The sequence below is a fragment of the Cynocephalus volans genome, chromosome 2 (genome assembly GCF_027409185.1).
Source record: "Cynocephalus volans isolate mCynVol1 chromosome 2, mCynVol1.pri, whole genome shotgun sequence".
NCBI classification, from domain to species: Eukaryota; Metazoa; Chordata; class Mammalia; order Dermoptera; family Cynocephalidae; genus Cynocephalus; species Cynocephalus volans.
The window spans coordinates 166,048,336-166,063,813 of NC_084461.1; the positions used below are offsets into that span (position 1 = coordinate 166,048,336).

The following is a 15,478-nucleotide window of genomic DNA, read 5'->3' on the forward strand; positions in this document are numbered from 1 at the left end:
AAATGAGAAAAATCAAGCTTCATAACTATAGAGAGGAGAGTTCTGGGAGACAGGGACTACTGGTATTCGGCATCACATCATAAAACACCTTCTCCAGCTGCTGGTGCGATGTCTGGCACGTGGTACGTTCCCAATAAATGGTGTGTTTCACTTCCTCAAGAAAGCCTGAATGGAAGTTCAACTCCTGATGGCTGTTTCATTCCAGGCTCTGAGCTCCTTCATGCCAGGCCGACACTGAGCTTGTAAGGAACACAAGTGAATGGAGGAATCCTTGGAAGTCATTTCAGGAATAGAATGGTGGCCAGTAAGACTTCAATTAATTCTCAGCACATCTCTTAGAAACAGACTGGAAACATGGCAGAAACGGTGGCCCAACAACGGCCTGCCAGCCGTGAGATGCCACCCTGCATCCAAGCTGAGGCTGGTGACTGGTGCAGACCTGGTGGGGAGCAGCCTTCAGAGGGCTCAGAATGCAGGCCAAAGACACAGGGAGATGCACATTTCTCAGCCCATGAGCTATAGGTTCAGTGTTGATTGATGAATCTGAGGAAGGGATGCGTAAGCAGCTGTTACAGGAGGATGGTCACTTTTCAAAGACGATTAAATGAGATTATGGACACGTAAGGGATGAACAATCTCCGGGGAAATGCAAGGAGGCAATCACAGCCTTTGGGAAATCACAGAGTTCTGGCTTCTGGTTCTCAGCTTTGAAGTCCAAAATTCCATTTTTATCATTTAATTCAACCCTAGGTTAATCCAATTTGGAGAGAATGACCCGTGTAGACTAGACTCACGATAGGCTGAGATATACATCTCAGAGTGGCATTTTATTGAATTTGAAAGGAGACTGGAACTGTCTGCCTGGCTGACCTGTCCTCACTGCATCTTCCTTCTGGAAACAACCTCCACGGGGGCGGGGGGGTGGGACAAAGGACTAGAAGGTTCTAGAGTATGGATCAACTTACAAGTGCCATTACAACTTAGAAGTGCTGTGGTGTCAGGCCCTGTGTATGTGCCCAGAACACCCCAGAGGGTGCCTCCAAGACCTCCCCTCTCCCAGGCCATCCGGCTGACCCATCTCCTGCTGAGGTCCTACTTTTCCTTTCACATGGACAGGGCATTCCATTGGGTGATTCTGAAGTCCCACAACCAGGAAACCAATCTCTCTTCTAAGTGACTGCCTATCTCCACTGCAGCTCGTTACAGGCTTATTCCATACTTTCATTCCCAATGGGCCCTTTATTCCAAATTCTTAAGAGACCATCATCCCCTTGTGTCTTCTACGTACATCAGGCTCAAGTCACACATGGGAGATGGGGATCGCCCAGCATATGACAGACCCATTAGTGAATCCACTCATGAATGTTCTGTTTACATGTCCATGTGTCACTGCTGGGTTGGCCTCATCTCTAGCTCTTACTAGAAGCCATACATCTTCCTACGTGCCTAATCACACTCCAGCTCGGGTCAAAGTCACTGGCCCATCCATCTCCACACAGAAATACCACTTGGACATGACTGTGCATCCTCTCTGGACACACTCACATACACACCCACCCACCTGCTTGCTCACTCATCTCCTGTCAAGGCCACTAGCAGAGTGGGCGTGCAAACGAGCCAATGGTTCCTCGACTTGTGGTCGCCACTCTGTGTGCAGAGATGATGCTTATGGAAGCTCTGATGTGTGTCATCACATGACAGGTTGTGGGGGGGGGGGTGGTAAAGCTAGCCTGCAGATTCTGATAACCCCTTCCCAATAATTCTGGCACCTGCCGCAAGAAACCAAATGGTACCTTAGGCTCAGGTGTACTGCTGTACAAGATAAGGAACATGAACACAGGCCCTTATGCATCTTTTCTCAGAACAATAAAGATAAATAAATAAAAACATTTACAAATATTCACAGGCTGTGGTCAAAGTTCTACAGACTTAATTACAAACACAGGAGTAAGCGATTTTGAAATGGATGCAAATTCTAGAGTATAGACCAGTATTTCTCTCACACTGAATCTCAGCAATTACCAGCACCTTACCAGAGCCTTGGGTTCTGTTTTTTGTGTGTTTTTTCTTTCAGGGCAGACCCCTCCAGGGCTGGCTTGTTCAGCAAAGCTTTGAGCACCAGAGGCTTCAGAAGGGAGGCCGCCAGAGTAACCTGCTTTCTGCCTCCCCAACCTCACTCCTTGGTCAAAAATCTATAATTAGCTGGTTACCGTAATTACTCTAGCTGGGGAACTTATATGTTCTCCTTCCTTGCCATACCCTGGGATCTGAGACTCTTACCATGGCTGTGCCATGGGGACCTTTCTATCCCAGCTTCTCTCTGCCTTTTTGTTTTTCTCTTTTATGATCAGAACAAAAAAAGCCAGAGGAAAGAAACCATCTCTCCTTCTATGTCTGGGTGAAACTATAACTATCTCTTTCCAATCAAGAATAAGTTTCCATGACAACCAAGCTTCCTGATGCTACCGCTAACTTAGCAGGTAGTGTTCGTATCAAACAGAGAGTTCTTTACCAACCTCCGTAATTTCTGTACTTCACCATTGCTGTCTGCATGAACTGTATCTTAAAAGGATTTTGTCTTTTTTCCTTCTAATCATCAGAAAAACAAACCAAAAAAAATTCATTGGTATTTTCCTTGTAGTGATCATTAAGAAACACACCAATATATTCAAAAGTACAGTGGTGGGATAGACACGGAGAGAATCTGTGGCTTGGTGGAGGGAAGTGTGAATAGATGCGTGGAGAACAGCTGGGTGGCTTCCACCGTGGTCAGTGGGGTAAATCTCAGATGAGGGATAGGATTCCCGTGGATAATCTTGGGCAAATTACTTATCCTCCTGGAGCCTCAACACTCCCTTTGTAGAAGACAGAAACTGAGATACCTCGTGGGACTGTTAGGAAAAGAGCAAGGACATGAAAAGTGCTTCGTACAATGTCTGGCACGTAGTAGGAGTTCAACACATGGCAGTTATTATGCTGTTATTATTAAGATAAAGAACTGAACTGGAGTCTGAGCAAGCAAGAGATCACAATATCCACATTTATTATTCATGTTTTGCTCACTGAAGATAACGGTATAAGCAGTAGATACTTGGAGGTTTTCTTAGCAACCTTTTTCTCTTAGGCCATTAAGTCCTGTCTGAAATCACAGGAAGGAATCTGTTTATTTCCATTCCTAAGACTTGAGAGGATACACCTGGGCAACTCTGGGTTCATTTGCATCTATTTATAGCTCTGCATAAGCATTTGCTCAATTTTGAAACAGAAGCAGAAAAAAACCACAATGGAGTAACCATTAAAGTGTTTGTTCGATAGTCCACATTCTCAGTACCAATGTGAATATATCAATCCTTCTCTAGAGGCAAGAAAAACAAGAAGCTTATTTTTAATAATGTTTTCATTGTTGTGCAGCTCAAATTTCATTTCAATATCAGAATTCACATTGTGGCACACAAATCAACATGCTCATGACTCGACAAGCTCCCACTCCAACTCCCCTGACCCTTCACGGTGCCCTCAGAGAGCCGGAGGATCCTCCACGAATAACCCCAAGGCAAGCCTTTACTTTAGAGAGATAAAACTGTGGATATATTGTTAAAATCCCATTTCTGTCAATACAGTGGTCTACAGACCTAGATAAACCCTCCCTCTTAAGATGGTAAATAAAATATTCTTTTGGAAAAATGTGTTGTAAATGCTACCTGTGCTGGCAGGAAAGTAAAGGAAATCCTTGAAGGCCAGAAACAAATCCAGAGAAGGGATCTGGTATTCAAGCTAGAATTTGCCCTCGGGGCATCTGCCTATCCTGTTAGCCTACAGCAGAGGTTGGCAAATTTTTTTCTGCAAAGGGCCAGATAGTACATATTTTAGGCTTTGCAGACCACACAGTTTTTGTCACAACCACTCGACCCTACCACTGTGGCTTGGAACCATTCATAAATAATATGGAAAAAGCAGGCACGACTGTGTTCCAACAAACCTTTATTTACGTAGACAGGCAGCAAGCAGGATTCGGCCTAGGGGCTGTAGTTTGCCAATCCCTGTATTACAGCATGGCTTTTTAACATTTTTCCCTCTGGAAAACATGACTGGCATGTGATGTGTTTGTCCCATATGGGAGGCTGTTACATAAGGGCCCTGATTTCTTTGCATCTCCCTACGTCCTTGTATCCCTGCCTCTGGGAAGCCCCTCCCACCGTGACTCTAGGCTTCACCATGAGACTTGCTCTGGCCAAATGGACAATAGAAAACATGACCCAAAGAATGGGGCTAACCCTCTCTTGCTGCTCCTGGGTTCTGTGCATCCACCTCCATGGGAATTAGCCCAGCCAGTGTGCTGAGGACATAGGGTCCATCATTCCCAGTAGCCCAGCCCACAGCAAGCATTGACCTGCAGCCAGCTCCAAATGCCAGGCATGTGATTGAAGCCATCCTAGACCAACAAGTCCCTGGGCAACCCACCGGCTGGCTGCAGCCACATCAGTCAGTCCAGGTGAGACCAGCAGAAGAACCACCGAGCTGAGCCCAGCCTAAACTGCTGACTGGCAGAGTCATAAGCTAATACAATGACTGTTGTAAGCCACTATGTTTTAGGATGGTTGTTCCACAGCAAAAACTAAATGACATATACCATAACAAGTATATAATCTTCTAAAAATATAAAGTTGGAGGCCAACAAATATATTTACTTATTTATTTACATTTCATGTTTTTTGAGAAGACACACAAAAAATTTATTTACATCCTAACAATCCTGTCACCCACCAGCAGGGACAAGCCTTCCCTAGTTTACCCTAGTGACAAACAGAGAAAATCCTTCCTACCTGAGCAGACTTCTTTGTAAGTAGGATTGGAAGTATAACCTCCTGCAAAGCCAACTTGAGTTGAATACACTCCTTTCAAGGTCCAGAATTTCCTCTCAGCTCCCCAGAAACAGCCCATTCCTAAGAAAAACATAAGATACTGATTAGTTATCTATTCAGAACAAGGCGGTTATTACACATTACCATGCCCATTACACTAGAAAATAGAAGTTGCTCCTGCCATTTGGTTATCAAAAAATGACTAAGATTTTTTCTTTTAAAGAAGGAGAGTTCTTAACATTAAAAATAATTTTATTTAAGGTTATTTGCATAGACTGTCTCTTTTCTTTAGCCTTGTAAAAACTCAGAAAGCCTCAAATTTTAATAAACTTAGTAAATCTACACCTTTCCAAATAACATTATGAAAGGACAAACTACCTTATGAATAATTTCTGCACTCAATTAATAATTTGAATCAATAGAAATTTATTTAATGATCAGCTTCCTAGTCATGCTTTTTAAAAAATATCTGAAATTTAAAAAATCACCACTAAATTATTGATTTTAATGCAAAAACTTCCAAAATCAACATAGATTGAGTATTTCCAACAAACAATTTCACATACAGGTTCAGCTGTTTTTTTAATTTTTTGAAAGTCACTATAAACTTGCACGTAGTAAATAACTGCTCTCCCCAAAGTATATTTTTCTTAGTTCTGTTACTGAATGAGAAAAGGGGGGCAGGGGTGGAGGGGGGCAGGGAAGAAGGAAAAAATTCCGCCACAAACCCACAGAAATAGCTTTCTACTCCACTAGCAAACACTGGGATTCTGCCAGCAGTTATTGGGTCCCTTTGAACATCTGATGAAAACCAAGACCCGTCCCCAAAGAATGCATGCACACACCACGTCGTCACATCTCCTTGGGCTCCAAATAAAGAACCCCCATTTTCTGCCATGAGTTTCTAAACTGCCCAGTGTAACAGCTATTCTGTAGCTGTTACATTTACAGATGCAACCAAGATCACTGCCTCTGTCAAGTGTTATATGACTCTATTAAGTGCACACAACTAAAATCCTGGGTGGAACAACAGTTGGTAAGTTAATATATGCCTCCTACTCCTGCGATCACTATACTTGCTACACTGGATGGCAGAGCTGAAAGAAGAATTAGAAGTTTCCTGAAACTCTTGACACTTGTTAAAATTCTACTTTAAAAATTCAGAGCAACAACAATAACCAAACAGCAAATGTGCACAAAACTATATGTTATACAAAAATATTCTATTTGCTAAAATGTGAGGGGAAATCTACTAACCAAAGTTACGTTAACATTTAAAAAATATGACAGGGCCAAATAATGAAATTCAATGTACTAAAAAAAGACTGTTGGGATAATATTACAATATGGAAAGATGTATATGATTATGTCACAATTATCTTAGGCTAAACTTAAAAGGTAAAAACACAATTATATTCATGTTTTTATTATAACTATAAAAAAAATTCACACCAAAATAGACTGGAAGAAAATATACTGAAGTTATAACCATGATTGTATTACAATGGTGAGAATGTAGGAAAATTTCTTCATTTTTCAAATTTTTCTGTAATAGATTCCTAATTACTTTAAAAATTAAAAAATGTACATTTCTAAACATATACATTAAGGCATATATGAAAAATATGGGCATTTTTAAAAGAAAGCAAAAAATCCAAAGGAATAACATAAGCATATGAGTTATTTGAGTCCCATGTTGCTATGCCATCTTTCCTGTTTACAAGTGAATTGTTTGCTGCCAGTGAAGATAAATACACATTTATGAGTATCTATAAAACCAACGCCCCCACGTCTCTGGCAAAAGGCTTCTCTGTCGATTTCATTCCACTGCATTCCCTGGGACAGGGAACGATGACGGATGAAAGGTGAACTGCATGGCTTTCTCGAATGTGTGTCCACAGAGGAACTCCAGTGCTGTGCAGTGTGTAAGCTGAGGGCACCCACTGCTGAACTTCACAGGTCTGCGGGATGTGTGGGACAGGACACCCTACACTGCACAGCAACTAACAGTGATGGTACCACAGAGCAATGCAACGTTCAACCTTCAACACACAGGTCCACAGTGGGCTCTTTCAGCAGCCTACCCTGACCTTGTCGATTGTCCCACCCTGACTTTGTCAATGGTCCCACTCAGACGGCCCAGACTCTTCGGACCATCTGTCCTCATGGTACAGATTCCTAAGACATAAAATGTTCTTGGCCAAACTGGAAAACTGTCTACTGCAAGTAGACAGATACTTAATCCCTTTTTGGTATTTAACAGAGATCAGGAAATGGCCCCAGCTAGAGAGGATGACCAGGCTCCAGCTGGGCAAAGGCCTCCCGATGCCATGGGTGGCTGAAATGATGCTTCAGGGACCTGGTGTACAATCAATATCATATCGATAGCAATAGCAATAGCAATAGCACAGAGGTTGTTAGAAGGATGAAACTCTTTCTTGAAGCAATGTCTTATCCGGTGGCTTCCAGCATAACTGAAGTATTCTGTTCCTTGGCTTTGAATGTGTGAGTGTGTGTGTTTAAACAAAGAAAACAAGCTTCTTTACAGCAGAATTTCTCATAAGTTTCAGTAGTCTAGTAATCAACATGAATGTCAGCAAATAAAATATAGTATACACTGTTTTCTTTAAAATACTTTACACTTTTAACCTGTATTATAAAATGAGACACAGAAAAACCACACAAAACAAATGCATACCTCAATGCACTGTTATTCAGTGAACGCCCTTATATCCCCACCTGAGTCAAGGTACAGAAATTTGCCATACACCCAGAAGTCCCCATGTGTCACCCTCCAAACCCAACCCACTCTGTCCCCCCCAAAAGTAACCACTGTCTGACTTATAGTAATCACTTCCCTTTATATTTTTGTCATTCAAGGGTCCATCCCTGACATTATATCAGTCTCATTCTTGTTTTTAAATTTGATGTGTATTTAAGTTCTTTTAATCGGCAAGTTCCCTCTCCATTCTTTTAATCCGTCCATTGCAGAGCATGGCTGCTGGGCCTGCACAGCTTCCCAGCGAGGTTTATGCCAACTGCATTCTCACGTGCAATCCATCCTGTACCTCTGCCTCAGAGGACAACTGCCTGCAAACTAACAGCCGGATCCAGAAGCATGTTCAGACACGGACTTGATCCTTTGGTAAGAACAGGGTGGTGCTATGTTCTTTGATCAGGAAGCACATAATGTCTAGGTGTCTCTTCTTTGTGACGTTAGCATCTGGGGACACCCCATGCTTAGATGTGTCTGTTCCCTGAGAGTTGCACGGGTCAATCCTCTAATTCCACCACCTCTTTTCCACTCATTGGCTGAAATGCCTCATGATGAGAAGCTTTCCCTCCACTATGACTTTGTCACTCAATGGCACAACTCATAAAGGAAAAGGAAGAGAAACACTTGATTGTATGTGTTTACTGAGCATCCTCAAGATGATGAACGTGCTATCTCCAAGGCTGACCAGCTAATTTTTTAAATATCATTATAAAGTCATTCATGTAAACACATTTGGTAGTTTCAGTTACTGCTGTCATGTGAGCTGCAGTGGTCATCTCTTTGGCCAGCACCCTCCCTCATTCCATGCGTGTGGCTGTATGGTGATCCTGTACAACCAGCTGAAGGACAAGATGGCAGCCGACTGTGGTTCTTGGATGGCTGGCTCATTGGGTGGGTGTGAGCTGAAGATGCGCAGCAGCCACACTGCGGTGTCACTCGGGAAAGACAGTAGCAAGGGAAAATCCTCCCACCTGGTGACCTGCAGGCAGTGTACCAGTTACCTACTTCGTGGGGAAGAAGTAGCACAACTCTAGAACATACGTGAACTCGTGGGTAGTAGTAGGTGGCGTGGCTAGAGAGTCAGGGGCCAGAAACAGAAAAGCCTGGAAGACCAGGAGTGAGGAAATCTGAGGCACGTGGTGGGTGCCAGAGAGTGCATGTGCGGGGTGAAGGTCTTCCCATGGTGCGTGAGCAGTGGCCAGAGGGATCCACCATGAAAGAAGCACCAGCCTCAGGCAGAGAAAATGACCCAGCAGGTGGACATCAGCCAGCCTCTTCCACAGGCCACCCCAGTGCTGGCATGATAGACACAGGAACAAAGCAGCCCCCGTGGCAGGGACAGAGGTTACGCATAGGCCCATCAGCATGGACTCTACTCACCATGTCTCCTGTAGCTACTGCCACCACCAAACTTCCAATCTTCCAGCAAGAGACTGCTACCAAGCAGCTTATATAGCACCATTCCTCAAGGAATCCAAACCATGAGGTGGAAGGGGTAACACCTTCCCTACGGAAGGGCCAGTGGCGTGTCCTCACAGCAACAGACGGGTGTTCCCAGGATGGGATCGACTTTCTTGTCTTCAGGGGCTCAGCCAGCGACTGTCCGATATAATATCACATCGGACCAGGCAACTCATTCTTCAGCACAGAGAATGCAGCAGTGGGCCCACGGCCACAGTTTCCACCTGTTTTATTACACCGCACACCATCCAGAAGCTGCCATCCTGAAAAAGCGTTGGCATGGTCCTGCAGCACTGTGGCAGCAGCAACTAAGAGATGATGGGCGCCATCCTTGAGGACACTGAATATGCACCAGATCAAAGACCCCAAAGACAGTGGCACACCATGTCCCCCAAAAGAAAGATACATATGTGCATTTGGAAACCAAGGGGTGGAAATAGGATTGGCTCTATTTACCATCATTCCCAATGACCCACTGGGTTTGTACAGTTGACCCTTGAACAATGCGGGGGTTAAGTTTTCCAACTGCCCTCACAGTTGAAAATCCTCATATAACTTTTGACTCCCCAAAGTTTTAACTACTGATAGCCTACTGTTGAACAGAAACCTTGCTGATAACATAAACAGTCAATTAGTACACATTTTGTATGTTATTCTTACAACAAAGTAAGCTAGGGAAAAGAAAATATTAAGAAAATCATAAGGAAAACACATTTACAGCACTGCATGTATAATTCATTGGAAAAAATCTGCATATAAGCAGCCCACCATGTTCAAACCCACAGTGTTCAAGGGTCAACTCTACTTCCTGTCCCCACAACTCTTGGTTCTGTAGGGTTAGAGTCCTAGTCCCCAAAAGGGTGCACTTTCCTCAGGGAACATAGCAAGAGTACACTGAACTGTATGCTACAGCCACTGCACACCCACTCTGGGACCCTGCATACAAGGACAAGCAGAGAAAGAGCTTGCGGGGGTAACCATGCTCCAAGCAGCATAAGGATCTCTGCTGTGCCACAGTCCTACAAACATGCGGTGTAGACATTATACAAGTACTTGCCAAGTGGATGGGTCTTAAAGGGCATCTCAACGTGATTTTAATACACACTTGGCTACCTACAGTGAGGTTGAGCATCTTTTCCTATTGTCTATTGGCCATTCATGTTTGCTCTTTTGTGAATTGACTTTGCCCATCTTTCTATTAGTTTCTTACATTTTTCTTATTGATTTGTTGTTTTCTTATTATTCTTGCCATTTTTATATGCTCTGAATACTAAGTTTTTGCCAATTACATGTTTACAGATACCATCCAGTGTCTGGTTTGCCTTTTACCTTCACGTATGTCACCTGTTGTCACACAGACGCTTGAAATTTTAACATGCTTAAATTTCTCTATCTCCTCCTTTATTATATGTGCTTTCTGTGTCCTACATAAGTACTCTTTCTATGCATAAAGGTTACAAAGACAATATCATATTTTCAGAAGCTTTAAAGTTTAGCTCTTCAATTTAGGTTGCTAATCCCTCTGGAAATAATTTTTAAAATTAATTTTCTAATTGAAACGTATTGATTGTACATATTTATGGGGTACAGAGTTATATTTCTATATGTGTGTACAATGTGTAGTGATCAAATCAGGGTAGTTAGCAAATTCATTAGCACAACAATGTATCGTTTCTTTGTGATGAGAACTTTTAAGCTCCTCGCTTTTAGCCCTTGGAAATAATATTTTACGTAAGGGTATGAAGTGGAGATTCAATTTACTTTTTTCTATATGGATAACCAAGTATCCCAATCAATTATTAATTATTAAATAATCCACTTTCCCCACTATGTCTAATGTCACCCATCACACATCATCAGTGGTCCTGTTTCTGGCCTCTCTATTATGTCCCAATCATTTGTCTATTCCTGCACTGAAACTATTTTTTTTTCATTCATTTACTCAGCAAATATTTATTTAGAGCTTACTATATGCCAGGAAGTGCTCTGAGCACTTGGGATACATGAGTGAATAAAACAGAGGAGATCCTACCCTCTTACAGCATGTACACTCTCGTGAGGACAGATAAGAAATGTTAAAAATAACAAATACATGGACACATGGTAAGTTAGAAGGTGAAAAAGAGCTATAAGAAAAAGAAAATAAATGTAGAGCAGGGTCAGAGAGATCAGAGGGGCCAGGAGGGTGCAAGTTTAAATAAGGTGTTTGGGGCAGGCCTCAAGAGGAAGTGGCTGCCAAATGCAAACTTGAAGGCAATGAGAAGGTCACCGTCAGACACCCAGGTGCACAGCAGGGAGACTACAAGCCACCAAGAATGTGCCTGCTGTGTGCCAGGGACAGGAAGGAAGCCAGCATGGCTTGAGCAGAGTAAACAAAGGGGAGTCAGACTGTGGAGGGCCTTGTGGGATCATGTGAGGACCCTGAATTTTACTGAGAGAAATGAACAGCAGGAGAGAGGAAGAGAGAGCTTAGGTTTTACAAAGGTCACTCTGGCTGTCCTCGGCTGTGAGTGGGCTGGATCAGACCAAGCGCAGAAGCAGGGACTGGTTAGGACACCATGCTTGTGACCCGGAAAGAGGTAACCAGTTTAAACCAGGTGGCAGCAGAGGACATCATGATTCATCGCCATATTCTGGATGTATTTCAAAGATGGGGCCAAGAGGATTTCCTGGCAGATTGGAAGTACGGTTTGAGAGAAAAAGAGGGTTACGCTTGATTCTAAGATCATTGGCTTGTGTGGAGGACACTGTGGATGGAGCAGAGTTGTAGGAAAAGGGCAGGAGCTGTGACCTCTCTGCTTTTAGTGCATCATAACACCCTGTAGAGTAAGTGCTCTTACCTTAAACTTCTGCAAAATTTTCTTTGCTATTCTTGGCCCATGGCTATTCCAAATTGAGTTTAATATCAGCTTGTCACATTCCATAAAATACCTTTTTAAGATTTAGATTAGAATTTCATTGAATTTATAGATGAATTTGGAAATTTTTGTCATATCAATATATTGAGTCTTCCTATCAATGAACATAATACAACACTTCATTTACTCAGGTCTTCTTGGATGTCCTTCAATACTATGTTACAATTTTCTCCATAAAGGTCTATGTACCTTACGATTTGTGTTGCTTTTATAAATACTATTTTTTCTATTATGCTTTTTTTTTTTGCTTACTGCTGGTGTATAAAAATACCATTGATTTTTTTTAAAGCCATTCATAACCCTCACCCTTCTCTCTGCTTGTCTAAATTCTAGCTTTACTTTAAGACAAAAATTAATTCTATCTACTAGGAGAAGCTCTCTCTGATCGCCAAAAGACAGCATTGATTTTGGTATGCTTTCCATATAGCCAGAAAACTTAGAGAATTCTCTTATGAGTTCTAATGGTTTATCTCCAGATTCTCACCAATTTCCTATAAAGAAAACCATATTTTGTACAAATGACAGCTCTATATGTCCCTATCCAACTATTCGCCTCTTTCCTTTACCTCATTTTATTGCACTGGCTAGGACCTTTCATTCAACATTGAATTATGAGGGTGTGGGTGGGAATCCTGGTCTTGCCCTAACATTAGTGAGAATGCTCCAATAAGCATTGTTCTCATGCAATGCCACAATTTTCAATGTGACTAGTAAAGACCTGTGACTGTGATTGTTAAAATGCTATTTTTCTAAAAATAAGTGCAAGCTGAACCACTACAACTTTGGCCCTCTGGAAAGGCCATTTTCCATATCAACCATCTAGGGCAGGCCCCGCGCACGCCACACCCTTTTCTCCAACTCCACCTGCTGGGGTGCCCTGAACACCAAGACCTGCGACAATAGATGGGGTGGAAGAGCCGTCCATCTTGTTGGAGTAGAAGCCAACAGAGAGGCTCCAGAGGAACACGGGCAGTCGCCACACTTTCCTGCAGCATGTCATCCAAATGCTCCCTCTTGCAGCTCTCTGCCACTTCTATGCTCCACACGGAACACAGTCGTGGGCGCACTGACTCCCAGGCTCCCTCCCCGTCCCGGAGCCCACAGGTCAGACCAGACAGCAAGCGTGGTCCAGCCATGCCACTGCTGAGACTGTGGGCTCTCCCTAACCCCCTCACAGCTCTGACACTCTGGGGGACAAAATTGCTCTGCCTGCTCTAGCTCACTGTAAAGCGCACACCCCACGCTTTTCTCTCTGCACATTTAAAACAGCCTTTTTCTACTTAGTTCAAACCATATATCATCTGTTTGAAAACGGATCTTAAAAGGAGAAGCCAATCCCCTGACCACCCACCTAAGAAAGCTCCAGAAAGACAGGCATTTCCAACTCCCTGCTTGGACCTCCCCCAGAAAGGCTCTCATACACCTGACGTCCAACACAGCAGAAGCCAAATGGACCCCCAGGCCACAGTGTCTTCTGATGGGTCAGCTTGTTACTGCATGAGCGTCTTCATGGACCTTGTAGGAAAGCTGGGAGTCACTCTGGGTCCTCCCTCTCAGGTGTCTCAACCTGAACAGTTTCTTCGTCTGCCACATCCTCTCCCTTCCCCAGCTGGATGACAACAGCCTCCCTACAGGCCTCCCACCACGGCTTGTCCCACACCCCAACACCTTCCACATTTCCCCCAGGTCAATCCCCACCACACCTACTTTCAAGCACGTTATCTTTCTTCTTTAAAATCACAAATAGGTAACATGCAAAAATCTTAAAGGTAATAATACGTTTGATCCTGTGATTACACTTCTAAGAAGTGGTTCTGAGGAAATGTTTTTTTTAATAGCAAATATTGACTTTCAGAAATGTAATAATAAAAAATCTAAAACGACCTTAATATTCAATACTAGAGAGTGTATTTAATAGTAGAGTATTACTTATCCATTTTTCTAAGATTATTTAATGGCATGGGAAAGTGTTCAAAAATATAACATTAAAAAGAAAAAGGCAGGATATAAAAGTGTATGAAGAATTTTTTCATATTTGATTTAACATATACACATTGAAAAATGGACTCAAAGGAAATAAACCAAAATGTTAATAGTGATTATGACTTCTCACTAGGACTACGGATATGTATTCCAACTGTCAAAATCAAAAGAAGTTTTTCTAAAACGTTTATAGAGATTAACTGATAGTCTAGAAGGAAATACAATAAAATATTGGGATAATAGTTGCCTCTGGTTGTTCTCTTATGTTTTTATATATTTTCCAAATTTTCTCTAATACACATGTCCCTTTTATAACCAATAAAATGAAGGCAGGTGTTAAAGCTCTAACACCAAGTCCTACCCTGACAACCTGGGCCTGTGTCCCGGGACCAATTCCCGACTGTCCTGACTGCCCACACCCTGCGCCGTCCACCTCATCTCCACCGGGGAAACCCTGCAGTCCACCCAGAGAACATCAGCTATCACCTTCTCTCTTAAGTCTTTCCAGAATGCCAGCCAGATACAAACTCTCTTCCTGGAGCCCCAGAGCATGTCCAAACCCTCTTCACTCAGGCATTTACATAGTCTGCTGTATGGAATGGTTATCGGCCTCCCTGTACAATGAACTCTGAACGTGAGGCCTACCTCCCTGGAGTGTGTGTCCTCTGTCAACTGGCACAGCATCTGGCAAGAACGGCTGGGCAAGAGAGAGCTAACCAGGCCCTCTCTCAGTCCACCCAGGGCAGAGCTGCTTCTCCTGTCGCCCAAGGTCTCCGAGATGTGGCAACATCCTGTGTTAGAGCCTCAGAGCCCTCCCCTTGGCCGGCAGATGGGACAGACCACGTGTGGCCTCATAGCCACCTCTGTGGATCCTGCCTACAGACTTTCTCTGAGCCAGTTTCTCCATTCCCTGAGCACACAATTCTGGTTATTATCCAACTCGAATGCCCCTTCTCTATCAACTACTTCCACATCCATAACTTTCTAAAAGCTTAACATTTCTCCGCATATCTGCCTTCTCACCGACTCCTGCCCAATGTCACCTGCCCAGTCTTTCTCACCCTAAGCCTGCAGAGAACGCAAGTCTCAACCCAGGCTCTGCACATTGTATGTTTCCACATCACAGGCTGGGATGTTTGAAGCCTCAATTTGTCATCTAAAAAATGAGTAGATCCAAATTATTTCTAACATCTAATTGGATCCTTTAATGATCTGAGAGCTCTGTGGGATGAATAATGAGAAGTGAAATCTGTTTTCCTCTTTTCTTCTTCTCCTCAACTTTGGCTGTGACTTTATAATTGTGATCAGTGAGCAAATAAAACCTTCCTACAAACTATAAGGAAGCCTGTATCCTTTTCCTCGCATGACAAGAAGAAAAGGAAGGAGGAGGGGACAAATAAAGGAGCGTGTACTCATCACGTGTCTGCCATGAGCCACGCTCTGCACTCATGTCTTCGTCCACGTGGAGTCCCCTGCCA

The 15,478-nt window shown here is 43.1% G+C and overlaps 1 protein-coding gene across 1 annotated transcript in view; it reads right to left on the reverse strand.

Annotated features, from left to right (window-relative positions):
* The window catches only part of MSRA (methionine sulfoxide reductase A), a 350,738-nt gene that overhangs the window by 172,401 nt on the left and 162,859 nt on the right, over window positions 1-15,478 (reverse strand). The window contains exon 3 of the mRNA XM_063086834.1: window positions 4,824-4,943. Within this exon, the coding sequence (XP_062942904.1) occupies window positions 4,824-4,943 (120 nt within the window). The remainder of the gene's footprint in view (window positions 1-4,823; window positions 4,944-15,478) is intronic.